Source organism: Cetorhinus maximus, chromosome 10, assembly GCF_964194155.1.
Source record: "Cetorhinus maximus chromosome 10, sCetMax3.hap1.1, whole genome shotgun sequence".
In the NCBI taxonomy this organism is placed as follows: domain Eukaryota; kingdom Metazoa; phylum Chordata; class Chondrichthyes; order Lamniformes; family Cetorhinidae; genus Cetorhinus; species Cetorhinus maximus.
Window position 1 is genome coordinate 119,157,596 of NC_135888.1, and position 26,976 is coordinate 119,184,571.

General features: G+C 40.2%; 1 protein-coding gene across 1 annotated transcript in view; it reads right to left on the reverse strand.

Annotated features, from left to right (window-relative positions):
• Positions 1-26,976, reverse strand: part of LOC144685347 (teneurin-2-like) — a 197,830-nt gene that overhangs the window by 22,302 nt on the left and 148,552 nt on the right. Inside the window, exon 3 of the mRNA XM_078549754.1 lies at positions 2,136-2,234. Coding sequence (XP_078405880.1) covers positions 2,136-2,234 — 99 coding nt within the window. The remainder of the gene's footprint in view (positions 1-2,135; positions 2,235-26,976) is intronic.

Genomic DNA, 26,976 nt, shown 5'->3' on the forward strand with positions numbered 1-26,976 from the left:
CCAATCTTAAGGCTGGACGGGCAGCGTTGTCAACAAGTTTAATTGTTTTTTAAATGGCCTTAATAGGCCATTGACAGTTTGGTCAGCGCGCATGTCCGTCAAACGAAATATTGAAATGATGCATAATGAATATAAAAGCAGGGATGTGCTGCTGAGGCTTTATAAGGCTCTGGTCAGACCACATTTAGAATATTGTGAGCAATTTTGGGCCCCGTATCTCAGGAAGGATGTTCTGGCCCTGGAGAGGGTCCAGAGGAGGTTCACAAGAACAATCCCAGGAATGAAAGGCTTAACATATGAGGAATGTTTGAGGTCTCTGGGTCTATACTCAATGGAGTTTAGAAGGATGAGAGGGGATCTGATTGAAACTTACAGAATACTGAAAGGCCTGGATAGAGTGGATGTGGGGAGGATGTTTCCATTAGTAGGAGAGACTAGGACCCGAGGGCACAGCCTCAGAGTAAAGGGAAGACCATTTAGAACAGAAATGAGGAGAAACTTCTTTAGGCAGAGAGTGGTGAATCTATGGAATTCATTGCCACAGAAGGCTGTGAAGGCCAGGTCATTGAGTGTATTTAAGACCGAGATAGATAGGTTCTTGATTGGTAAGGGGATCAAAGGTTACGGGGAGAAGGCGGGAGAATGGGGTTGAGAAACTTATCAACCATGATTGAATGGCGGAGCAGACTCGATGGGCTGAATGGCCTAATTTCTGCTCCTATGTCTTATGGTCTTATTATGGTCTAATGGTCGGGATGCATGCCTGACGTCATCGTGTGTCATTTTACGTGTTGGCGTGTTCGGCCCACCCCCACACGCCGACAGCAAAATTTTGTCCCTAAAGTTGCAAATATGCCACTGTTAGTAAACTAAACCTTCTCAATGGTATAGCTTTACAGATGCACATGTATAGATGTCCCTCTCATACGCATTCTGTGGGCATGTGCAAATATGTTTTTTTTCCCAACTAAAATGGTATTGAGGTGACAGTGGGAATATAAGGCAGGTAAAACAAACTGCATGCAGAGGAACAAAACACAGCAGGTAGAATTTGGTTACAATTCTTTTATCTTGTTTCATCTGACACAAATCTGGATGGCAGCATAAGTGGTGAATATGGAACTAAATAGGCACCATGGTGCCAAAGATAACTTGGCTAATTATGATTAACAGATAAAAATTTTGATTGCCAGATGGATGTTTGATCAATTATGGGTTAATTTTATCAATATGAATGATTTTCTTTTGGGTAAAGTGGCTTTGTTGCCTGCCAGGATAAGTATGTTATATCTGGAGAATAGATTGTTATTAACCTTTAACACTAAGTACAGTATACAAAAATCTATTATTTACAGAATAAAGCTCTCTTTTCAATATATCACCATCAATAAATATTTATAGTCAATTATAGGCAGTTTTACATAATGGATTGTCCAAATCCAAGACTCTTTCAAACAAAACCCTTAATGTCATCTAAGGTGGCAAATTTTCTTCCCAATTGAAGCTACATTCCAACCAAGAACCATGTTCCAAGTGACTACATGACTTGGTCCTCAGAGCTAGTGCAAATTTAGTGAGGGGTAATATTCTGTGCAGGGGAATGTGTGAAATATGCACCTTCTAAATGCGTGACCTATACCACCAAGAAGGACAAGAATAGCTGATGCATGGGAACAGGCCACCACCTTCAAGTTCCTCTCCAAGCCACACACCATCCTGACTTGGAACTATGTCATCATTCCTTCACTGTAGTTGGGTCAAAATCCTGGAACTCCCTCCCTAACAGCACTGTGGGTGTACCTACAACACATGGACCGCAGCGGTTAAGAAGGCAGCTCACCACCACCTTCTCAAGGGCAATTAAGAATGGACAATAAACGCTGGCCTAGTCAGTGGTGCCCATATTCCATGAAAAAAAAATGTTTTGTGAGAGTTAGGTCCAGGCTGTAATTCAAATCTACTTATGTTCAGTTTCATTTGGGAGGAAAGAGAGAGAATAGAGGGGAAGGGTAGGCAAGGCTATAAAAGGTAAATGGACTTCTTGAACTTGAGGTAACTTTCTGAACTGTGGAGAGAGGGAATAGGAGAGTGTGAGGGTTTGGAATTACAACTCTCTGGAATAGAAATTTAGGTACCTGTGGTTTGGTTGGGGCTGTTGACTGTATAAAGCACTCCTCCTGGATGATAGTGAGGTGCTATTAGATTAGCTTCAGACAGATGAAGGGCAGTGTTTTCTGTAGATAAAAGAAATTTAAAAAAATAAAAGTGTGGCAGTTGACTCAGATGAGTAGACATGTAAAGCAAGGGAAATACACTTAAGAATTTGTTGGAAGAACTGAGTGAGATGCATTGGGCTTCAAAGAGCACTTATGGACTCAAAAGGTTTTTATTCCATTAATGAACAAGAACTGTCTAAACTTGTAATCTTCAAAGTTCATAAATAAGTTATACAATATAAAGATATAATATAACAATAATGTAATATCCATGGAGGAGCTGTCACTACCCTGCAGATGGTTTCCCCTGTTGGAATGGCTTCATGGAAGGTGAAATCTAGGCTGCAGCAACCCATAAGGCTATGGCTGCCCTGGTAGCAGAACCCCTCAGAGAATTGGAGGTCCTGGTTTTCATTCTCAAGAATTTAGGAATTTAGAAGGTGGTGGTGGGGGGGGGGGGGGGGGGTGTGTGTGGGGGGACGGACAGGATAACAATGACCAAAATAAAAACCTTTAATGCAATATTATAAATGACACAAATTAAAGGACAATGGTCATAAAAGAAAATATTCTTGGATATAAACAGAGGGGAGCACATTGAAGTGATGTGGCTGCACTGCAAGTTTTTTTGTCTTCTCTTTTCGGAAAGTTTGAACGCTCCAATGTGAAAAAAGTTTGTTCCAGCTGAACCCCAATTTCTTGGTGGAGGTGAGTCAACGGCATAGAACTGTTCAAAATTTTATGTCAGTGGGCACTAAATTGTTAGTCTCCCTCAGAATGGTTACAAAGGTGGCCTGACAAATACAGACCATCACTCGTGTACAGGAGGAATTGCTCTCCAGGATTTGAGGTTAAAACACATGCGATGGCAATATTGTAAACGATTTGCCTGGTACCTCATGTCTGCTACATGTAACCTGAGATGAACCTTTGTGCTGACACACTGGGTGCAAAAGAGAACAACAAATATTCCATTTGCCAACAATGACAAGGTTCATCTATACGGAAAGAAAAAGTCCTAAAATTAAAGCCTGGGAGATACTTGATTATTTTGTGTGCACAAAATCTATAAAGAAACTGTAACAGTATGTGGCTTCTGTTTGAATTTCGCTTATTATAATTTGGAATTATAGCAAAAAAGCAAATCGATTAGGAATCAGATACTGCAGTGTTAAAGGGAAATAATATAATCTGTGGGGCTGGACTGATAATATCATAACTTTTCCTGTAAATTAACATATGAATGCACTACTACACTGCCTGTAACTTCAAGTAAGTTATGCCACTATTGAGGTTAAATGATAATATAATATACACAAGCCATGTTATTATATGTTAATCAACTAAAGATTGTTGAAAAACTTGAAGAAGTGTCACAATTTTTAATCTTTCAGTTTGAATATTATCATGAATCAATGACATATTGACAGGTTATTGACATTCACGCAGAGGTGACCCATCAGTTAAAAGAAAGACAAAACTAAATGAGCTATCCTTTGAGATTCACAGCAAATATTACAAAAATAATGGATCCCCTGGAGTGATTCTTAGACTGTGATTATTTTTCTCAGGGTTCAGATGATGTTAGCTCGGTAATTTGTAGTCTGTAATTTTAGATCATTGCTTTGGATGATTGTCAGTCACCACACAAACTCAGTTGTCAAGGTTTCTGATGCCACCTGAACCACTTGATTAGATTCCTGCTATGGTAGAATTACACCAGACCTCATACCAGAAGATGCATTAAGGGTCTTGGTCTCAATCATGACAACCTGCAGTTGTGAACTCAAGAAACAGAAGACTTTTATTAAAAAAGAATGATTATGTCCGAATCCTATGTTGCGCCATAACAGTGTACCCCTGATTCCAATTTTGCCATTGCACCTCAACCTATACAATTGGAACATCTGGCTTTTTCAGCAGAGCCAGGAAGTAGAGAAACAAATTCCTCTTATAATGCTCTGCACTTTAGATGCATGCCACATTTTCACAGTGATTTAGAATGCTACCAGTCTAATGAAGAACTGAGGCAGCAAAGAGAACAAGTACAGCAAGTTGAAGTGAAAATGTGATGGAGATGCTTTGTTCAGCAACCAACAGGCAGTCCGTATTTTGATTTCCCAGATTCAGTTTAAAATATAACTTGGGGAATGATGGGATAGCTGGTTAGAATATGTCGTTGTCCTGCAAAAATAACGTGGAACGTCAATCTAATATGACATTAATTTGCACAACTCCAACCCCAGTTCCTAATGGGCACAAAGCCATAGCACACAACAAAGTATAATTTGCCACTAATGAAGTTTGACTGGACCTTCTCATTCAGCCTTAAAGAAAAAATGGAGTTTTGATGAAAGATTAACAGCCTGAAATGTTAACTCTATTCCTTTCTCCTCAGACTCTCTCTGACCTTTTGAGTATTTCTGGCATCTTCTATTTTTATTTGGGTGTAGTTAATACAGAGGAGGACTGCACCAATATACAGGAAGACGTAAATATACTTGCAGAATTGGCTTGTAATTAGCAAAATGAACTTCAACATAGATAAGTGCAAGTTAATACATTTTGGTAGGAAGAATAAAGAGGCCACATACTCCTTGGAATGTAAATGTCTAAGTGGGATAGAAGAACAAAGGGATCTGGGCTTACAGAAATCATTAAAAGTAGTGGTAGTTAATGAGGCAGTAAAATAAACAAAGCACTGGCGTTCATTTCTAAAGAGTTAGAATAGAAAAACAGAGAAATAATGTGAAACTAGAATAGAACCTTGATTAGACTATATTTGAAGCACTGTGATCTGTTCTAGTCTCCATATTATAAAAAGGAAAAAGATGCATTGGAGAAAGGTGCAAAGATGTGCCAGAATGATACCAGAACTGAGAGGTTATGACTACCAGGACTGGTTGAACAGACTTGGACTCTATTCTTTAGAAAAAAGAAGGCTGAGGGGTGAACTGATAGAAGAAGCTAAGACTATGAAATAGTTTGATATCGATAAAGAAGGTGTTTCCACTTGCAGGTGAAACCAGAACTATAAGCCACAAATATAATATAATTACTAATAAGTTCATGGTATTTTTTTTTACCCAGAGAGTGGTTAGATTGTGGAACTCACTGCCAGAGGAGCAGTTGAGGTGAATAGCACAGATGCTTTTAAGGCAAAGTTAGATAAGGTGAAAGGAATAGAAAGATCTGTTGATAGGATTCAATGAAAATGGATGAGAGGAGGCTTGTGTGGAACATAAACAGAAGCATAGGTCAGTTGGAATGAATGGCCTGGTTCTGTGCTATAAACACATTGTAATTATAAAAGAATAAATGGGATGGGTTACCTAAAATTCATTCTTTTGCAGCCAAGGGGTACTTTTGCGTCTGTATTTTTTCATTAAAATGTGACCAGGAAAGGACTTAGAAAGGAAAACAGGGTCTACTTGCCATCAACCCATATTATTCTTAGAAGTAGTTCATGCTGACAACGCTTGCAAAATGAAAAAAACAATTGTGGTCCACAGCACTGAGATTCCCAACAAGCTGAAAGTTTTAATCTGCCATAAAGCCTCGCTTGGATGTAGCGCTCCAACTTGAGAATTAGCAGAGTGAGATAGCTGTGTCTCAACCAGTTTTCGAAGCACACAAAATGTCAGTCAGCTGGAAATAGGATTTGACATGATTTGGACAGCAATCCGACAAGGAAAAAGCAGATAATTAAATAAGCAAAGTCATAAGGCAACCAAAATAGCCGGTGACATTGATGAACCCAGTAAAGAGGTAACCAGAAGAGAAACCTAAGTCCTTGGTGAGGGTTGCCCATCAGCGTTATGCACTGAAAAATGACAAAAACCAAAGTATAAAGGCCAAAATAAGAAACAGGTAAAAGATTTTTATGTAGGAAAAAGTTTTGAATGACAGACATTGTTAGAAAAATTTAAAAAGCTTTAAAAAGATCTGTTTTCATTTAAAATTGGAAGAGTGAATGTCAGTGCAGTACGTGAAGAAAGTAAGACACAAAACCAGTGAAGGAAGGTATTAAACAAAATCAGTGAACAGAAAGTTATATTTGATGAAAATGGACTCTTGTAGGAAAGTTAATATAATGAACAAAAGGGACAAAGCTATATGTAGTTAGGTGCTAACCAGCAATGGAGTTATTCCAGAAGAATAAAATAATTCATATTGAGTTTAGAAAAGCATAGAAGAAAATTGGGAGGCTTATCCTTAATAATAGCCCTGTTCCTAGAATAAAATCCTATTCGTATTTTAATGACAAAAAAAAAAGGGTCAGGCTTGCTGAAAGTGGTCCTTTGTGATTAGAGTTTCCTTAATTGTAACAGGTCAACAACCACCCAATTCTCTGCACAATAAAACTGATTCTACATGGTGGTGTAGCATATGTCTGATGTGCTACCTGGTTCCTATGCAAGATTGTATTACTGACAGTTGTGCCACTTAATGAATTCTCTGAGATATTTCCTTCTCCCTGTACACATTGTGATTATACAATCCAGCTGTGTTTTATTCAGTCACAGCTTTCAGGAAGCTTAACTCTCTAGAGTCGATGCACCCATCTAGCCTTGACCAGAAATACAGACATTCAACACTGCTCCAATTTCAAAATGGGTTTAGTTAACAAAGACATTGATTTTTCCAGTTCATACCATCTTATTCTGGTATCACACTTCCATCTCCAGCAAAGAAAATAGAATGTGTACCTGACGGGCTTTGATAAACAGGAAGCCTGGAATTCCAGCTCTGATATTTTCATGCAAGTAACAGACATTTTAATTAGTGTGATCAAGCCTTTGGTAAATCAGCAATCTTCTGTTTAACATTAACCCATTCAGTGATCGCACCCAATTTCTCTCATCTCCAAACAGATGTAGTCTCATACGTTTGGAACTATTCTCGCAACCTCACTCAGAATATCGCAGATTTCACAGATTTTTCAAAAACAGTCTAGATGCTACTTTTGTGTATTCTAACCTCTGTACCAGGGGCTTTTTACATATACAATTGAAGAATTTGGCTGGAGAAATAACCTTTCATAAAGAGAACAAGCAATGATCTTAGTCCTTAAAAACTCTATTCTATTTTTTTCAGGGTAAAGTGGAGTCTTGCTCAATAATCCCACTCAAATTAATTGACTGAATTTGGTTGTGTAAATTTTTACAGCTGCATATCATTAAGAAAAATTATTAATTTAGCAGTAATAATACTATATTTGTATTGCAAAGTTTCAATAGGAACAACACAGACTGTATTATATTTCACTCTCATGCTGCTATACCCCTCAATACATGATTCCTTTGTGACACGCTCCAGTTTGTTAAGGAATATACCCGACCTCCGGTACAAAATTCTCCACACAAGAAGAGGGGGAATTGGCAGGTGAATCATTTTCAGCGTACATACACTTCTCTTCCTCTTCCCCCGCCTCAAAAAGGTCAGTAATGAACAAGACTTCACCACATGGACAAATCATGAATCAAAACTCCGCATCCTGTCATTTCATGATACAGAGCAGCATCTGACTTAGGCACTGGGCTGGTCCTCATGCCATTTTGACGTGAGCCAATTTGATTGCTAAAATAAATTGTGCTAAATCCCAGATGCATGTACAAACCTGTCTCTCATTAGAGGATTTATTGTTCATTAAATCTAATTATTACTTTTTACCCCCACACAACCACTTATGAACCTCCCAGGCCTGCAGTGACAGTTTTGATGGAAGGTTATGAGATTTCATGTTGATTTAGGAAACCAATGAGACCGTGAAGCTATGTCAAACAAAGTAAGACTTCCCCATTATTTGCAACTAATGGGAGATAAATTATGTGCATTTATCTAGGATAGACACAATTCTGAGTTGAAAAAAACCCTTCTTAATCCAATATGAAGTAAAATTTCTCCTTATACCACTTAATAAGAATTTATAATTGTAAATTATAGTACTTAGTTGAAGTATAGTAATATTATGAACATAAAATCGCAAATATCAATCATAGTGAGAAATTAAATGAATAATTACAGTAGTTATACTCAGTCATTAAACTGACAATGGAGATGTCTGACTTGTAATACAACAGCTTTACTTTCAACATGTTTTATTTGACAATCAGGATTAGATGATCATACTGCAATTATCTTTACAGTAGTAATGTCTACTGCCTAGTTAAGGACCTGATGGCAATAAAATTCAACTTTCATGGGGCCACAAATTGGGCAGTGGCACCTTGGCTGCTATTATACATCCTGCCTGTTTCCTTTCTGCATGTATAGTAGGCATCTGAACTTCTACTGTTCCTTTTGTGTCCTTGCCGAAGTTGAATTTTACCTCCGATGTCTCTGAAATGGAGATTTCTTGCCCGTACATGATTCATAAATCAGATAGAAATAGACACCTTTTTCTCCTCTCAATTCTAACCTCCAATCTCTCATTCCATTGCAATTATTCTTGATCTGTTTTATCAGTACCAATGTGGTTATTGTTTCTCTGAAGTTGCCTCACTAGTAGTTGCTTCAAAGTTCCAGACAACATCCGATAAACAAGTCCCTTTCCTTCCACATTATCAATGTGTTATAGTCAAGGCTCATTGCAGTTTGTTCTCTTCATTCATTCGTTCTTAGGACCTCGAAACTGCAGAACTTTTTATCTTCCTCATCTTTCACTTCTTCCGTGGAGGGCACAACATAGATATGATTTCCTTACCTTGATCTGTTCTGCTATTTTCAACCCAGGTGCTATCCTGCGCAATGTGTGTTGACCCTTGACCTAGGTTTCACTCTGCTGTCTGCTGTTCACACCACAGCAACAGCAATTAGAATTTACACCACAAGCAGCAGGCTGCTTAGCCCAACTGGTCTATACTGATGTTTATGCTCCACATGCCTCCTCCTACCTCATCTAACACGATCAGCATATCTTTTCTCAATGGTGTCCCAGTTCCATTTTCTGAATTGTAGTTTTACATTTTTATCCTAACTTACACAAAAACCAGTCATTTCTTTTGCCACAGGCGATCAGTAATCCACAGGCCTTTTGTGTCACTGAAAATGCCACTGAGCTCCCCTTTATTTACAGGTAAAAATGATCTCCAAAGGCACAGCACAAATGCTAACACTGCGGTTTTATGCGACAGGTGGAAAAAAAAATGTTGTAAAAGAACTTAAAAGGGTAGGAGCAAGAAATGACAATTCAGCTTGGTGGCCTTCAATCTTCAAGGCAAGTTCCACACTTTCATTACCTATGAATCAGAAGTATAACCATTTAATATACTAGTGTTTCAGTAAAGTCTCCATTCACTTTGCTACTTGGCAGTTATACAGATTGTTTGAGGTAAAGTATGTCAGGAATTAACATTGTTTGGAGCTTTTGGGAAAGAATGAACTAGAGTAGGAAACCTTTCTTCTCACTCCATTTTTCCAGGACAATTTTGTGCCATTTCAGGTAACTCTCTCTGGTGGACTATTCATTAGGAAGAAAGCTGATATGATCCAGTGCTTCATTGACCTTTCCCTGAGAAGTTGTTTGGAAGCCAAAAGGGCAGAAAAGGGAGAAAAACAAAGATGACAATCAGACTCAACTTGTATTTGCCAAATGCCTAGTCAAAACATCAGATTACTCTGCTTCATAGAATTTGATGATCTACATTCCGAAAGAGTGACCATCATGGCAGTTTGTCAGGCCAATACATGAGGAACAATGGACTACAGTGTGTCCATGAAGACAAAAGTAAATAACTATTCAAAACAAAGCAAAACTATGTATTTATGGCAAAGGTAGATTTTGTGCTTCAGTATTTGCTGTGCGATGCTGTGACTCTCAAGATAAACAATCCCAGGAATATTTTACTTGAATTCTCCTGTTATTCACACAGAGAAGCTTACATTGCATATTGCATATCTGTTGAGATTTTGTCCTCTCTCTGGCCATGTTACCATTCTCACGTCTACATGAACCTCTGTCCCCAAACACATTTGTTTCATGTCCCAAATAAACCAGTCAAACCTTGCAAATTTCTGTCTGAGGTTAAGATTTATGCTTGAAAATTCAGTGCTTCTGTAAATTTCTGAGCTTTGTTTTCAAATTATTTTTTCTTTCTAGCATGTCACCAGTGTCACACCTCTTATTCTAGGCAAGCACTGAGGCAGCTATCCTCTCAAAGGTCCTTTTTGTCACTACTCAGTGGACTACTGAGACATTGACCAACCCTCCAAAATATTTCTTACTCCCTCTCTGTGGAAAAACAATTTTCCCCTCCACTCAATGTTTTCTTTCTTTTCAGCCCCAGCTTGGCTAGGAAATGTCTTTTGTAGGAGTACAAAACCCATGGTTCAATATGGGAAGGTGATGGCATAGTGGTATTGTTGCTGGACTAGTGTTCCAGAGGCCCAGGGTAGTGCCTGGGTCCCCCAGGTTTGAATCCTGCTACGGCAGATGAAAAAATCTGGAATTGTAAGTCTAATGGCGACCATGAAATCATTGTTGATTGTTGTAAAAACTCATCTGGTTCATTAATATCCTTTAGGGAAGGAAATCTGTCATCCTTACCTGGTCTGGCCTGGCCTACATGTGACTCCAGACCCACAGCACTGTGGTTGACTCTTAAAATGCACTCTGAAGTGGCCTAGCAAGCCACTCAGTTCAAGGGCAATAAATGCTGGCCCAGCCAGTGAAGCCCACATCCCACAAATGGATAAAAAAAAAATCTGAAATTGTTAATGGAAAACAACTGTTTTATTGAGCATTTCAGAAAGCTGGCAAAAAAGCAAATCAAGATCTAACTTTCCGAAAGACCTTTACTCGCAGCGCCACGCCAGATGGCCCAGCAGAAACTTAGCATCAAGATTTACAGAGAAATAATGTTTCCTCCGGGTTTAGCAATATGTTATGTAAATGTAGCAAAACTGAAGCTTGAAACATCAGTAACAATGAGGAATTTCCAATACCAGCCAAGGAATGCACATTACACTGTGCAATAGCTCCCAAAGTTCTTTTAGAGGTAATATTTGCTAATTGGAGTCATAGATTACTTGTAATGGAGTATTTTATTTAAAATATTAACAACAGACTGAAGCACGGAGCTTGGATCACTTATATTCACTTTCAGCTGTTGGTATTATTTCCCATCAAAGCTTTCAAATCTGTCTTTTATGCTCAAAGGAATTTGTATTTTTTTTTCGGTTTCTCTGTTATTTCCCATATTGAATGCACTTCCCTTTTTATTTTAATGACTTAAAGTTTAACCACAGCCTTAAAACTTGCTAGGTCAATTTTCAACTTACCACCCAGGTGTAAAATTGCCATTACAGATCTGCCACCCATAATAGAAACCATCCTACTTTCATTTCTATTAATTTCAGTCTGGTTTGTCTCTTTCAAAAGTTGCCTTGTCACAGTTTCTCAATCAGTGTAGCCACATTTTTACTCATTTATTACCTATGAACACGATCAGAGCACATTGTGAAAATCAATCATGTTGCAGATGACTCCAGGTGTAAACATGAGAAGTGTCCAGAAAAGACAAGTAATATACCATGGCCAGATATAGAAGCAGCTTCTAACTGCTCCCATCTCTGCTACTGGTTCCTCATTCAAATCCTTCTTGGACAATTCAGCCTTGATGATCTCCTCCAGGTTTACTTCCCCATCTGGACCCTCCACTCTTCTCACTCTAGACTACTCCTTGTAATCCACTTCTGTCACTCCTTCTCTGGTGGAAGTTCATTCATCCCTTGTATTCTGGAACTCCTTGTTGGAGTCTCATCTATTGTATCATCTATCTCTCTGCTTTCAAAAAACATTTTCAATATCCTTTTCCTCCAAGTAGTATGAATCAGATAATTGCAGGATTATTGCCCACAATTACATACTCTGAGCTGGTAAAGTTCCTCCATTCGTGCATGCATTTGGAGTTTAAAAGAAAAATTATTAATGGGCTGTTGCCATCATAGGCAAGCCCAGCATTTATGTTCATCCTTAACTGCTCTTCCCCTTTGAGAAGGTGGGGTTATACTGCCGACTCGACCACAATCTATATGGTGAAGCCATTTACATGGTGCTGTAAGAAGTTCTAAGATTTTTATCTCAGCAATGATGAAGGAGTGGTGATATATTTCCAAATTAGGAATGTGTGTGACTTGGAGGGGGAAACTTGGAGGTGGCAGTGTTTTCATGTGCCTGCTGCCTTTGACCTTCTAGACAATGGAGGTCCCAGATTGGGAGGTGTTGTTGAAGCCGCCTTGGTGTGTTATAGTACATCTTGTAGATGGTACACACCTGCTGCCACATTATATCAGTGCTGGAGGGGGTGAATGATGGGGTGTCGATCACGTGATGTATAATTGGCTTAGAGGAGTACTATGTACAGTATTGGTCCCCTTATTTAAGGATGGATGTAAATGCATTTGAAGCAGTTTAGGAAAGGTTTTCTAGACTAATACCAGGAATGGGCGGGTTGTCTTATGAGGAATGGTTGGACAGGCTAGGCTTGTATCCTCTGGAGTTTAGAAGAGTAAGAGGCGATTTGATTGAAACCTTTAAGATCCTGAGGGGTCTTGACAGGGTGGATGTGGAGAGGATGTTTCCTTTTGTGGGAGAATCTAGAACTAGGCGTCACTGTTTAAAAATAAGGGGTCGCTTATTTAAGACTGAAATTATGAGAAATCTTTTCTCTCAGAGGATCGTGTGTCTTTGGAATTCACTGTCTCAAAAGGCAGAGGAAGCAGAGTCGGAATATTTTAAAGGCATGGCTAGATAGATCCTTGATAAGCAAAGGGGTGGAAGATTATTGTGGGTAGGCAGGATTGTGGAGTTGAGGTTACAGTCAGATCAGCCATGATCTTATTGAATGGCAAAGCAGACTCAAGAACCAAGATGCCTCTTCCCAATTCGTATGCTCATACGTTTGTAGGAGTTATCGAGCACCAAGTTTGTGACACACCTTAGACAGCCTCAGGATGCTCCAAAGCAACAACAGCCAATGAAGTACTTTTGAAGTGTAGTCACTGTTCTATTGTAGGAAACATGGCAGCCATTTTTGGGTACAGTAAGCACCAGCAAACCACAAACTGATAGATCTGTTTTTTGTGATGTTGTTGCAATTTTTCTATTCATTTAAGGATGTGGGTGTCACTGGCTAGGCCAGCATTTATTGCCCATATCTAATTGTCCTTGAGAAGGTGGTGGTGAGCTGCCTTCTTGAACTGCTGCAGTCCATGTGGTGTAAGCGATAAACATTAGCCAGGTGATAAACATTAGCCAGGACACTGGGATGAACAACCCTGTTCTTCTTCAAGTAGTGCCATGAGGTGTCAGCTGTGGCTCAGTTCATAGCACCCTCGCCTTTGAATCAGAGGGTTGTGGGTTCATGTCCCACTCCCGGAAACCAAGAACTGTGATTGTACTCGAAAAGAGTTGCAATCTGTGACTGTTGATAACTCGAAAGAGTTTCAAGTAGTGCCATGGGATATTGATGTTCACACAAGAAGGCAGACAGGGTCTTAGTTTAACATCTCTGAAAGATGGATGTGATGTTAGCATTCACAACTGATGGCTATAGCCTGGGAATTATATATATCATATTATTAATGGTCTATAATTTAATAGGAATGTTAATATATTTAGTTAAGCCTATTTTTAGTACCTCAGTTATTTGCATGACTATGTCATTACACACACACAATCAGACACAATAACTTTCTCAACTGTTTACCTCAATAGTGTCACTGACAAGATGTAATTTTACAAGGCTGGCAATTTTTATTGGTCAGACAATCAAGTTGTTAGTGTTATACCTTTATCTCCAGCCTATACTCTTTGCAGGAGCATTCGCTCTCAAAATGACCATTTCCTGTTGTAACAAAATTGCACAAAAATGACTGAGGTAAAGTCAGATTATTATTCTTCAAGTAGGAAAAAGCAGAAAAAAAAAGTTGATGAGCTACAGATTTTGTTTTACACATATAACTGGTGAATATGCTGGTTGGTTACACAGCACCATTGGTCCAAAAATGATCACACAAAATGAAAAGCGGATTCATAGAGAGTGCCTAAAGCACTCAGCAGTCACTTCCAAAGAATTATGTATTTGAAACTTAAAAACTAAGACATGTAACTGCACAATTATGAGCAATATTTCTGGATGATAAGCAAAACTGTAGTTTTGGTGATTAAAAAGAAAACAAGGACCAATGTAATTTAGGGCCGGATTTCCTGGTCGGTGTGCGGGGGGGGGTGGGACCCGCACGCCGACGTGTAAAATGGTGCAGGATGGCGTCGGGCGGAACTCCCGACATCACCCCGCGTTATTTCAATTTTCAGGTCGGCGGGGGCGCACCAAATCAGCTGTGCGCCCGCCGACCTGTAAACGGCCTATTGAGGCCATTTAAAAAGTGATTGCAGTAGTTAAAAGGACCTGCCCACCAATCTTAAGGTTGGCGGGCAGGCCGGGAGCCCTGGCAGGCTTCAGAGAAAGCATGAAACCTCATCCACGGGCGGGATGAGGTTTCATGTAGGGTTTTAAAAATTTAATAAAAGTTTAACTAAAAGTGATGGACATGTCCCAACTCATGTGACAGTGTCACATGAGGGGACACGTCAGGGAAATTGTATTTTTAATTTTTAAATTTGGCGCTGATCTCCCTGAAGCAGCGCTTAACCTCAGGGAGATGAGTGCGCTCTTTCACGCAGATGCACGAAAGAGCACACTCTCGGCTTAGGGGATCCCACCCCCCCACCCGCGCAGGGAGTGCATAGCACTTCCTGGAAGATGTCATGCTGGGCGGGCCTTAATTGGTCCGCCCACATAAAATGGCAGCGCGCCTCCGATTGGGGGCGCCGACCAGAGGTGCGCCTGCACGTGCCCGCTCCTGAACTCCGCCCCCCACCCCACCAACGGGTGAAAATTCTGCCCTTAATGTTATACACCTATGCTTGGAAAAAAATACTACAAGGATCGCAGAATTCTTTATCTTATTTTATATTGTTATACACCTTTTTGTTCAAACAACAATTCACAATCTTAGAGATTTTGTGATTGAAATGGGCACAAAATCAAGGAAGGATTTTAGGAGGAAATAATTGTTATTGGTTATAATAATCAGGAAAAGAAAAATAACATTGGAGATAATTTCATAGCTAACCTGGTCTGGTCTCATTCCAAGAGCATCAGAACTGGGCAGTAAATAGTTAATGAAAAGGCACTGTGGATCTTTAAAGAGCACATCATCTACTCTTGTATAGTTATCAGAGCTTTAAATTTGACAGCAAGGCTCAGGCAGGTCTCAGATGCTCTGGTGTTGTTCTATTGTTTATGCTTACATATCAATTACTGACTAGACCCCACCGCCAGGGAGATTTATGAAAAGGTTGTTTGAATGCTCCCTGATCTTTGAAAATGTCAAGTAAACCCATGGTGCAACTGAAATTACCTTATGGTAATCAAAAGAAAAACACGAAGAAGAAATAATTAGATGGAGACACATAGCTAATATTGACTAAATAGGAGGATTGAGTGGCAGTCAGTTATAGCATTGTCCTTTCACCTCTAGCACCCAAGTTAAAATCAGCCCAGATTGATAAGATGAAATTTTACCCTCTCTCTCTCTCTACACTGACTGTCAAGCCCTAACGTGAAATCAATTTGAATATTCCCCCAAGTTCACAACACCAAACAGACTTACAGTCAGGCACAAACCAGCATTAGGTTGGTAGTCTCACTAACAGAAGCCATTAGAACATTTTTAGGTGTAAAAGAGCTATGACATCGGTGCAGTCAGATTTTTCTGAGGTTAGGCTGAAGGCATGTTAGCATTTTATTTATAGAATTCTGCACTAAAGCCCAGCCACAGCTGAACTAGAATTGTGTATAGAATAAGGTACAATGCACTTATTATTGAAAATTAGGAAAAAGATGGGAATATATCCAGTATTCTAGATTAAGGTATTTTGATGCCATTTACTTGCTCCTTACATTGTAGTCTTGTTACATAATCAATGTCCAGTTCTGGTGAAGAGTCACTGATCTGAAATGTTAACTCTGTTTCTTTCTCCAAAGGTGCAGCCAGACCTGCTGGGTATTTCCAGCCTTTTCTGTTTTTATTTTATGTTGATGATGATTATTAGGTTCTCTGTAATGTTAAAATGCTCACAGGCAATCTCTAAGACTTCCTATTTACTTGCTGAAGACTTACCTGTTGAAAGTGCCTATATTGATAACAGACATTAAAAAAATAAGAAATATGAGGAGTAGGCCAGATGGCCCCTCAAACTAGCTCCGTCAATCAATAAGATCATGATTGACCTTCGACCTCAACTCCCCTTTCCCACCCTATCTCCGTATCCTTTAATTCCATTATACATATATTAAGACATCACAGTTTCTTATCATTATTAAAGAAAACCCAGTCAGCTGATTAAAATGGCAAAAGCTGCACAGAGCGAAAGAAAGGATTTTACATTGCATTAAAGGTTCCTATCTAGCTCTCTGAGTTAAGCGAAGGACATTTTTAATACCCAATATCATCGGCATTAAACTACCGTACTCAAAGCCTCTTAACTTTGGATTAAGATTCAGAATGAGTTTTCCCACAAAATGATATAATTGTGAAGTCAGATTAATGGGAATTTAGAAGTGATCTGGAGGATGAAACATGCTGAAAAGGCGATCAAATGAAGCTGAGTCATTGTGCTCATTCTGAATACTTTCTCCACCTTCTGACCAAAGGAATCTCATTAACAAAGATGTCAGTGAAGAGCAGATTCTATTTCACCCCTTCCTATAAAGAAGGTTGCGTTATAAATCTGCTTCATTTAGATCACTGTGTAGGAAATTTGACAATCTCCACACCCACTCCATACAATCGTATTCACAAATTTAGCCATGGGGCAGAATATTGCGCGCGTCGGGCGGGTGCGCGCCCAACCCGAACGAGCGTGCGCCCAACCCGAACGAGCGTAAAATGATGCGCGATGACGTCGGGCGAGGGTCCCGACGTCATCGCGTACTTGCGCAATATTTCAGTTGGCGACCATGCACGGGCATCGGCAGCACACCCGCCAACAATTAACAGGCCTATTAAGGCCATTAAAGTACCAATTAAGAATTAAATTTTTCGCTACCCATCCAACCTTACGGTTGGTGGCCAGACGAAAAGACCAAGCAGCCTTTGGATTTTTTAGGAAACCTCAGGTGGGTCGAGGTCTCCAACAACAATTAAAAATTAAATAAAAATTTTAACATTTCATTCATAACATGTCCCTGCTCAGAGTCACATGAGGGGACACGTTTTTCAACATTTTAAAATTCTTTATTTTCATTTTTATAAATCTTCAGCTGTGTGCCTCAGGTAGCTTTCATTGCCCGCACTCACACGCATGTGCGAACTTGCACTCTCGTACTCCTCCCGCCCCGACCCAAGCAGCGCTGCAGTGCGCATTTCACACTTGGGTGGGCCTTAAATTGGCCCGCCAGCATGAAATTGCGGTCGTGGCCCAACCATGGGTGGTGGTCACTTTTGCAGCCGTTCCCACTCGCCCCCGCAGATCCCACCCGACGAGGGCAAATTCCTGGCCCTGGATTCCTTCCTAGCAGAAACATGTTTACAAAATGTGAAACACTAGTCTGATATTTGACTTTGAACTTTGTGAATTGTACATTCATTTTATTCAAATCCTAAGTTTCAAGTAAACAAAACAAATACCTGTGTTAAGATCTGAAATTATGCTATGGGATATGTTCATACAACCTGAAATGAGTTAGTCTAAAATTGATCTTTTTGTAGTGGTGTTAAATTACTTAAAATAAAAGGTCATCAATCTGAAGCATTAACTTCTGTTTCTCTCTCCATAGTTACTTCCAGACCTGCAGAGTGTTTCCAGCAATTTCAGTTTTATTGCAACTTCCCAGCATCTACAATATTTTGCTTACATAATCTAGGCTAATGATTTAGTGCAGTACTAAAAGAATGCTGCATTGCTCGTGGTGCCAACTTTCAGATTTTCAATTGAGGTCTGCTGTCTATTCAGGTGGACATAAAAGAACCCTTGGCACTATTCCAAGAAAATTTGGAGTGTTCTCCTAATGTGTCCTCGCCAATATATATCCCTTCAATTAATCCTTGCTCACTTTGAATTGTAAATAATCATGTCATCTCTAACCTGTCTCATCTCCAAAGTTTTTGAACATGTTGTGCCTCCCAATACATGCCCATCTTTTCAGCAAATTCTGTTTGAATCTCACAAAGTGTTCCCACTCTTGCCACTCCAAAGAAACAACCCCATGACAACCAGTGTGATTGTGAGTATAGTACTGCACCAACCCCACAGCTCCACACTCCTTGTCTTTTATGCAAATTTTGACACTACTGATTACGCCAACTTCCTCCAATGTTTCTCCATCATTTTACAGCCATTGAGACTACCCTAGCTTGGTTCCCCTGTTGACAATCTGGTTGTAACCACAGCATCCCCAGCAATAATTTGTCTTAGGCCCCCATACTGTTATCTTTGGAGTCCCCCAAGGATCTAACATTGGCTCTCTCTTCTTCCTCATCTGTATGTTGCCCTTTGAAGGTATACTCTGAAAATTTGTGGTCAGCTTCACTATATATACTGACAATATCTAGTTCTACCACTCCACCACCTCTTATGACACCTCTACTTGCCATTGGTCAAGACATTGCCATAATGGATGTACCAGGGTGCTATTGTCCCCCAAAGGCATGACCAGAGCTGACTTGTCAACCAATTTGGATCCCTGTTCTCGTGCTGTACAAATTGTTGCTTCCTTTGAAATTTGGCATTCTTGCATCTATCCTGAGGAGTACAAGATGAAAAACTTCGACAGCATGTCTTCTTTTTCAGCAATACACAAATTCTGTATTACCAAGCAACTACTTACCACGTTACATTGACTCTGGGTCCACCAACAACTCCAATTTAAAACTATCATTCTTGTGCTCAAATCTCTTCAGTTCCTTGACTTTTCCTATCTCTGTAAACTCCTCCAGCCTTACAAAGCCCTCCCCCAGAACTCTACATTCATTGCACTCTGGCCCCTTGTGCATTGCAAAAGCTCTTTGTCTCACCAACCATAACGTGCCTTCAGCTTTCTAGGCCCTAAGCTTTGGAATTAACTTTTTATACCTCTTGCTTCTCCATCTCCATCTCCTCATTTAAAACACATGCTTTAAGCAAGCTTTTGGGCACCTCTTCTAATATCTTATCTGGTTTTCATCCCTTTTTGCCTGATTACATTCCTGTGAAGAAGCCTGGCACGTTTTCTATGTTAACAAAGCAACATAAATACCAGTTGTTGTTCAATCCACTTCACTGAGGACAAATTAACTGGTAATTTAATTCATTGTTGTTTGTAGGACCTTGATGTGTTCAAACTCATTGTTGTATTGCCCTATATAACAACTGCAAAAGCAATTAGTTGGCTGTGAAATGCATGAGGACCTCCTGAGGATGTGACCGATACAATATTAACACAAGTTCTATCTAAATGTGTCAAATGTTCAAATTCTAATATTCCAGAGTGTTAACTCCAGGACCTTAGTATCCAGCTACCTTCCTTCTAATAAGGCTACCCTGACTTTTCTGATGGATTTTGCCCTCAAGGAGGCAAAGTCCAAATAAAACAGATTACATATGTTTGGGATGGATGGAACACCACTTTGAGTTGTATTCCAGGGAAAACAGTCACCGAGGAAGCTCTGAACACCATACAGAGTCTGCCTGTTACGGAAGAGCTAGATATCAAACCCACAGTGGAGGTGTTTAGCAAAGCTATTGATTCGTTTGCCATTGACAAAGCTCCAGGTGAAGATGCTATACTGCCTGAACTCATCAAGGATGGGAAACTGGCACTCCCGCAGCATCTGCACAAACTTCCCTGTCTCTGACGAAGGGAGGGGGTAGTGCCCCAGGATATACCTGATACAAAGATTCTCTCTCTCTTAGGCAGTTCCTGGGGATCAAGCAAGACTTGCGTCCATGCTGATTTGATGGGTGCTAAAATTCCTGATAACTCCAATGCATGATCTATAGACTCTGCCATATGCGGGGCAGGTGGTGTTTGAAGGGTTGAGTAGATGGATTGTTTGGAGGTCTGTGCCATTCCTCTGATGCCTCAACTTTGTCTCTGCATGTTCTTGAGAAAATCTGCCCAAATGGGCCTTCTCCATTTTGGTCGGTCATAACTCAGGGGCTCCCATGAGTCAGCGGGTTTGTCGGATTGACTTCCTTGAATGTGTTGTCACCTCCCAAATCCATGGCGTCTTTCCTTGAAATCCATGTTTGATTCCCTCCAATCAGGTTTTCACCCCACCACAGCACCGATACAGATCTTACCAAATTCACAAATTAAATCCTATGTGACGGGGACAAAGATAAATTATGCCTCCTTGTTCTTCTCAACCTGTCTGCAGCCTTTGACACAGTTGACCACATCTCTCCACGGTTGTGCAGGTGGCTGGGACTACTTTCACCTCATTTCTTTCTCATCTATCTAATTGTATCCAGGGTATGTTTTTGAAATGCTTCTCTTCCTGCTCCTGCATCTTTATCTCTGGCATTCCCCCAAGAATCAATCCTTGGCCCCCTCCTATTTCTCATTCACACGCTGCCCCTTGTCAACATCATTCAAAAGCACAGTGTAAGTTTTCACACATACGCTGATGACACCCAGCACTACCTTACCATCGCCTTTGTTGACTCCTCCACTGTTACAAAATTATCAGGCTGGTACCGACATTCAGTACTGGAACAACAGAAGTTTCCTCCAATTAAATATCGGGAAGAATGAAGCCAATATTTTCGGTCTTAGCTTCAAACTCCATTCCCTAGCTCCTGACTCTATCCCTTTACTTGACAACAGATAGGCCAGATGGTTCAGAACTTTGATGTCAATTTGACCCCAAGATGTGCTTTCAACCATATATTCATACTATCACCAACATTGTCTATTTCCACCTCCATAACATGGCCTAAAATCATCTGTACCTCAGCTCATTAGCCCAAACCCTCATTCATGCCTTCACTACCACTAGACTTGAGTATTCCAATGCACACCTGACGAGTCTTCCATGTTCTACCTTCCGTCAATTGGAGGTCATCCAAAACTGCTGCCCATGTCCTAATTTGCACCAAGTCCCATGCACCTATTAGCCCTGTGTTTGCTGACCTACATAGACTCCCAGTCAGGAAACATCTTGATTTTAAAGTTCTCATCCTTGCATTCAAATCCCTCCATAGCCTCACCCTGCCTATCTCTGTAATCTCCTCCAGCCCCATAATCCTCTAATATATCTGTGCTCCTCTAGTTCTGGCCTCTTGAGAATACCCTATTTTTATCATTCCACCATCGATGGTTGAGCCTTCAGTTGACTAGGCCCTAGGCTCAGGAATTGCTTCCCTGTACTTCTCCACCTCTTGATCTCACTTTCCTTCATTAAGACACTCCTTAAAACCTACCTCTGTGACCAAGCTTTTGGTAATTTGACCTAATCTCTTCTAATGCGGCTTGGTTGCATATTTTGTTTTACAATGCTCCTGTGATGTGCCCGGGACATTTTATTACATTAAAGGTGCTAGATATGTTGTGATGGTAGTGGCAGTGGTGGTGCTGTGCCTATTGAAAAATGGCCTAATGAAAAGCAAGCATTTTGCAACGTTGCCAACGCACATTGGAAAATCGCGTGTGCGATGCTGGTGCTTTTCCATCTGCTGATTAAGACTCAGGCTAAGGGCATTCTTTTTCCATGTCACCAACCAATTATAATCATTTACACTCATTAAAAATCTGACCTGGAATCACTTTAGCAAATTGATTCCATGCATCTATTGAGTTAGAACTGTAGCAGCACTGGGATGACTGTTGCAAGATTCATGCTGCAAGAGTGAGTCTGTCAAAACATTGGATATGACCCAAATCTATAATGTATAGGGTACATTTGGAGTTATTCAATGGGAGAATGTTGTTTTACTTTGAGGTTGGGAAGAAGAAGCCATGCATATATACACTTGCTCCACTGTTTTGATACTTTGAAAATCAAAACTAATCATGGTCCATTTTGCAAAGCAAAAATTTGTTAATAAATGTGAAATAGTTTGTACAAGAATATTAGACCTATTAGCTATTCATCCTCTGTGAGTGCTGCCTGATTTGTTTACTCCACAATAAACAACTTTTATTTATTTCTTAATTAGTTATTCTCAATTGCTATAAACAACTGGTTTATCAAGCCATTAAGCCACTTCATGCCACAACTGCAAGTGATTGGTCATAGATCTCCTTTGACTGAATATGCCAAATGCTGACAGAGAGTGGAATCAACCTGCAGCACCAGTGTATTAACATGTTCTGGAGTCCTCCAACAGCCACTTGGTACAGTGCCCCAGTAGTGTTAAACTGACAATCCCAGCTCAGTAGCCCAAGGCCATGCTTGCCTGGCAGACTACAACAATTAACTATGCCCAGGAGCTGCAAAGAAGTTCTTTTGTATAACCACCCTGCGTATATATGTACCCAAAATACATAGTTGTGCAGTTTTGTGACAAAGCACCATGCAATAAGATGAGACATTTTGGTGCTCCTGTTGAATGCATCTTTTTGCAGATGAGAGCAACAGGATGGACCCACATCAGAACCCTGAAATTGATACTGCTGAGCCGTGAGCTATGCAATGTCGGCCCTCAGCATTTACCCTCCAGTTCCCTCTGAAAGCATGGATGAAACTGGGGCAAAACTAAATTAAGATGCCTAAAAATAATTATTCAAACAAAATCCATCGTTCTGATCCCTCATTGATGCTAACTGTGAGTTTTGAGGTATCACTTGAAACACTGTTCCCAGAAATAAATTATTCACCAGCTCCAATTCTTCATTTAAAAAAATCACAAGGCAATATCATGAATAGTTTGTTAGAAGAATGTCACTGAAACAGGACAAAAAAGGTAACTTTTAAAGTGCCACTTCAATGCTCTCAATGTGACCACATCAGTTGAGGAAAAAAACAATGAAGTAATGCTGAAATGGTTGTGTCCAATTCTGAGCCTTACACTTTAGGAAGGATGGCAAAGTCTTGGAGAGCGTGCACACATGGGATTTATTTGAACGGTACCAGGGGTGAACGCTTCAGTTATGTGAAGAGAAATTATGAGTGCTATGATAGAGTAAGTAGGGAAAAACTGTTTCCATTGGAAGGACAGTTAATAACCAAAGGAAAATCAGCAGGATAGTTAATAACCTAAGGAAAAATGGCCTAATTAAATGCAAGCATTTTGCAACCAAGTTAAAGATATTTGGCGAGAGAATTGGCACTGGGTAGGGAGGAGGAGATGTCTGGGTCTTCAGCCAAGAATGCATCATGAGGCTTGGCTGAGAGCTGAGAAATCCATTGGAGTACTGAAACACCTGAGCCCAGGGAAAACATTATTTGATTGACAGCCCTGGCTCTTTGATCTATGCTGTCAACTGCACAATGTTTATTTACACAAGCTAAAGAGGTTTCAAGTGCTTGGACATTCAACTGTTGATGCTTTAAAAGTTTGGATGACTGACATTTTTATTGGACTGAAGTAAGAAGGTTTTTTTTAAAGAAATTGTAAAGTTAACAATGAATGACTTTTTAAAAATGTTATTTTACACACCCTATTGTTACTATAGAATTCACTGATTCTCTACAAGATATAGTGGTGAATGGACATGGAACTCCCACAGCTTGGCATGGGAGAGCATTAGGGACATTGGATTGGTTGGGGGCATAGCTTGGCATGGGGCACGAGGAGCCATAGGGAGTGTGTGAGGGGCACGAGGTGGCTATGGGGAGTGTGCGGGGTGAGGGGGTGTGAATGGGGAGGGATGGAGGGCCTTTCTTTTTTTATTATAACCGGGATGAAGTTCCATAGCACCAAGGTGGTCCTTTTAAACAGCTTGCCTCTGCACCCAGCATCCCCTGTGGCTGCCTCCAAGCTTTTTCCCGGGTCAGCTGGTCTGATTGCAATATGCGCCCACCCCTCGGAATAAAAATCCCATCCTTCCTAACACTTTCTTTTGAGGTATACAGGGAATTTTCCCAATTCCTAATACCCACCTCAAGAATGAAAATCCAGCCCAATGTACTTTATTAAGTTTGGCTTCACTTCAAATGATATGTACTTTGCAAATTACACTCTTTGCCTGAGTTAAATGAAGTAATTTAGTCGTACATTTGAGAGAAATGAATTTTATTTCCCAACCTCAAGAGCAGGATTGTTTTCTCTCTAGTATGTTGCTTGGATAAACCGTTTGGTTCTAATTTGGTGTATTGCTATACATTTGTGTCATGTGCTTCAGTCCCTTCTCCCCAGGGTAAAACATTCCCATCAAATAACTCCAAATGTGCCCTCTGCATTAAGATTCTTGGTCACATTCACTGTTTTGACTGAATCATTTTAACTGCAAGAAGGTCGCAACATTCCACCTGGTGCTTGAACAGGTCTAATTCAATTAATGCACTGATTCAATTTGCTGAGGTAATGGCAGATCAAACGTTTGAGAGTAAACAGTTGACTGGTCAAAAGTATAGATAGTATGGTTGCATAGAGGGGGAAATGTGCCAGCAATGGGTCATCATAATTCACAAGCTATCAGAAATTTAAAGCATAAAGTTCAGTAAGATAAGCATGAAAAGCACTTTTATGAGAGTAAATGAATGACTTGCCAAAAGTATTTTTGCAGTTAAGGAATAATCTACTTCCTATTCTGCATTGGTAAACAAGATTGGTATTAAAAGAGCATAAGAAAGTATGAAATAACTAAAGCCCATTTGGGCCAGTGAACTAATTCCTTCTTAAGAAAGAGTGCAATTTGTACAAAAACGCTCTCCAAATCATCTAATTTCCTGAGGGAGATGAAAAGACACCTAATAAAACCTCCAATAAGTCAACACAGAATAAAACTCTCACTCACCCCAGATGGTAATCCCACAAACACTGTCAACAATTTTTTATAAGTCTGACCAAGTTGCATTTCATTGATAACAAATCTGAGATCTAACCTCAATTCGAGCCACCGTATACTTTAACATTGTTTCTTAAACTTATCATACCTATCTCCCATTCCTTCCATAACCAAATAGTCCTGAAGTTCCTCTTTCAGGAAGTTAACTGACAGAGATCCTTAGGGTGGAGTCTGTTTCATTAACCTGTTACGCTCTGGCAAAATTTCCTACTTACTCAAAGTTGTTCATCAAGGCCTGAACCTTCTGGTCGGCATGCAGGGATGAGTTTTCATGAAGGGTTTATAAATGTAATAAAAATTTTTAGTGAAATTCATTGACACTGTCACATGAGGGAACATGTCCGAATAATTTCTTGAAATCTTTTTTTCAGTTTTTCACAATAAAATTAAACTCCCTGAGGCACGCAGTTGCCTCAGGGTGATTTCTGCGCTCTTTCAAGGCCTCCACTCTTCTTCCTCCCCCTGCCTGAACAGGTAGCGCTGAGCGCTTCTAGGTGTGTATCATGCTGAGTGGGCCTTAATTGGCCCGCCTACGTAAAATGGCGGTGCGCAGCCGATCGCAGGCGGTGATCAGCTGTGTGCCCGCCCGCGCCTGCTCCCGCCCAGCCCGCACGACGAGGAGAAAATTCTCCCCCAAGTGAATTGTGTGAAGAAATGTTTTTCTCACCAGCCTCGAGCAATTTCCTTTTATGATTTATCACTGGAAAGCACAAGGGCTTTGCCCTTTTTCTTTCCAAAGAAAATTCTCTTTATAACACTTTCTTTCGTTGTATGGAATTAATTGGCCAGCCAGTGTAAAATCGCGATGGGGGGCCAATCGCGGTTAGTGGTCCGTTGCTTGGCCGCTCCCAGGCCCGCATGCCACCCTAAAAATTCTACCCACAGTGATTGGGAATGAAAGGTTCTGATTCTCCCTTTCCTTAGCCAAAGAGAAAGAGATCAATTGAAGGACCCCAAATGGTACCCTATTTTTGTTTATTCATTTATGGGATGTGGGTGTCACTGGCACCTGGTGTCCATCTATAATTGTCCTTGAGATCACCACCACCTTGAACCGCTAGAATCTGTACAGTCAAGGTACACCCACAGTGCCATTGGAGAGGGAGTTCCAGCATTAGGTCCAGTGTCAATGAAGGAAACATGATACGTTTCTGAATCAGGATGGGTATGCAACTTGGAGGGAAGCTTGTTGGTAGTGAATGAGATCAGATAACTTGGCACAGACCAGGGAATAAACTTGGTACTTTCTGGTCTGCAAGGTCAGTATGTCAGGCAGTGCATTTACCCACATGGCTATTATGAGCTATCAACACTTGCTCTGTAAAACCATGATCCAGCTGTCTTTCCTTTTAATGTTCACCTTCCTAGTATCATGAAGACACAGCAGCACTATATTTTAGAAATCTAACTTGATTTAAATTGTTCAGTTTCCTGTTGGTTTTGTTTAAATTGAGCTGTTGAATTAATGAATAAATAGGCAGCAGTGCAAAGATTTGCAAATTGGCTATTTTTATCTGCAGTTGATAGAAATCCTGATCCAGGCACCTGACCAAACTGCTTCTTGACAGCATAGCTTTGCTTTTTATCAGGACTTAGCTGCATTATTGCTAAAGATAGCAAAATCCAGGAAGCCTAATTAGTGATGCTTAAATATATCATTACTACAGCGCAGCAGCTCCTATACCCTGTAATGTGTTAACCTGACAGTGAAGTACCAACAGATTGGTTTTAAAATGTTGGGCATACTGACTATTTGA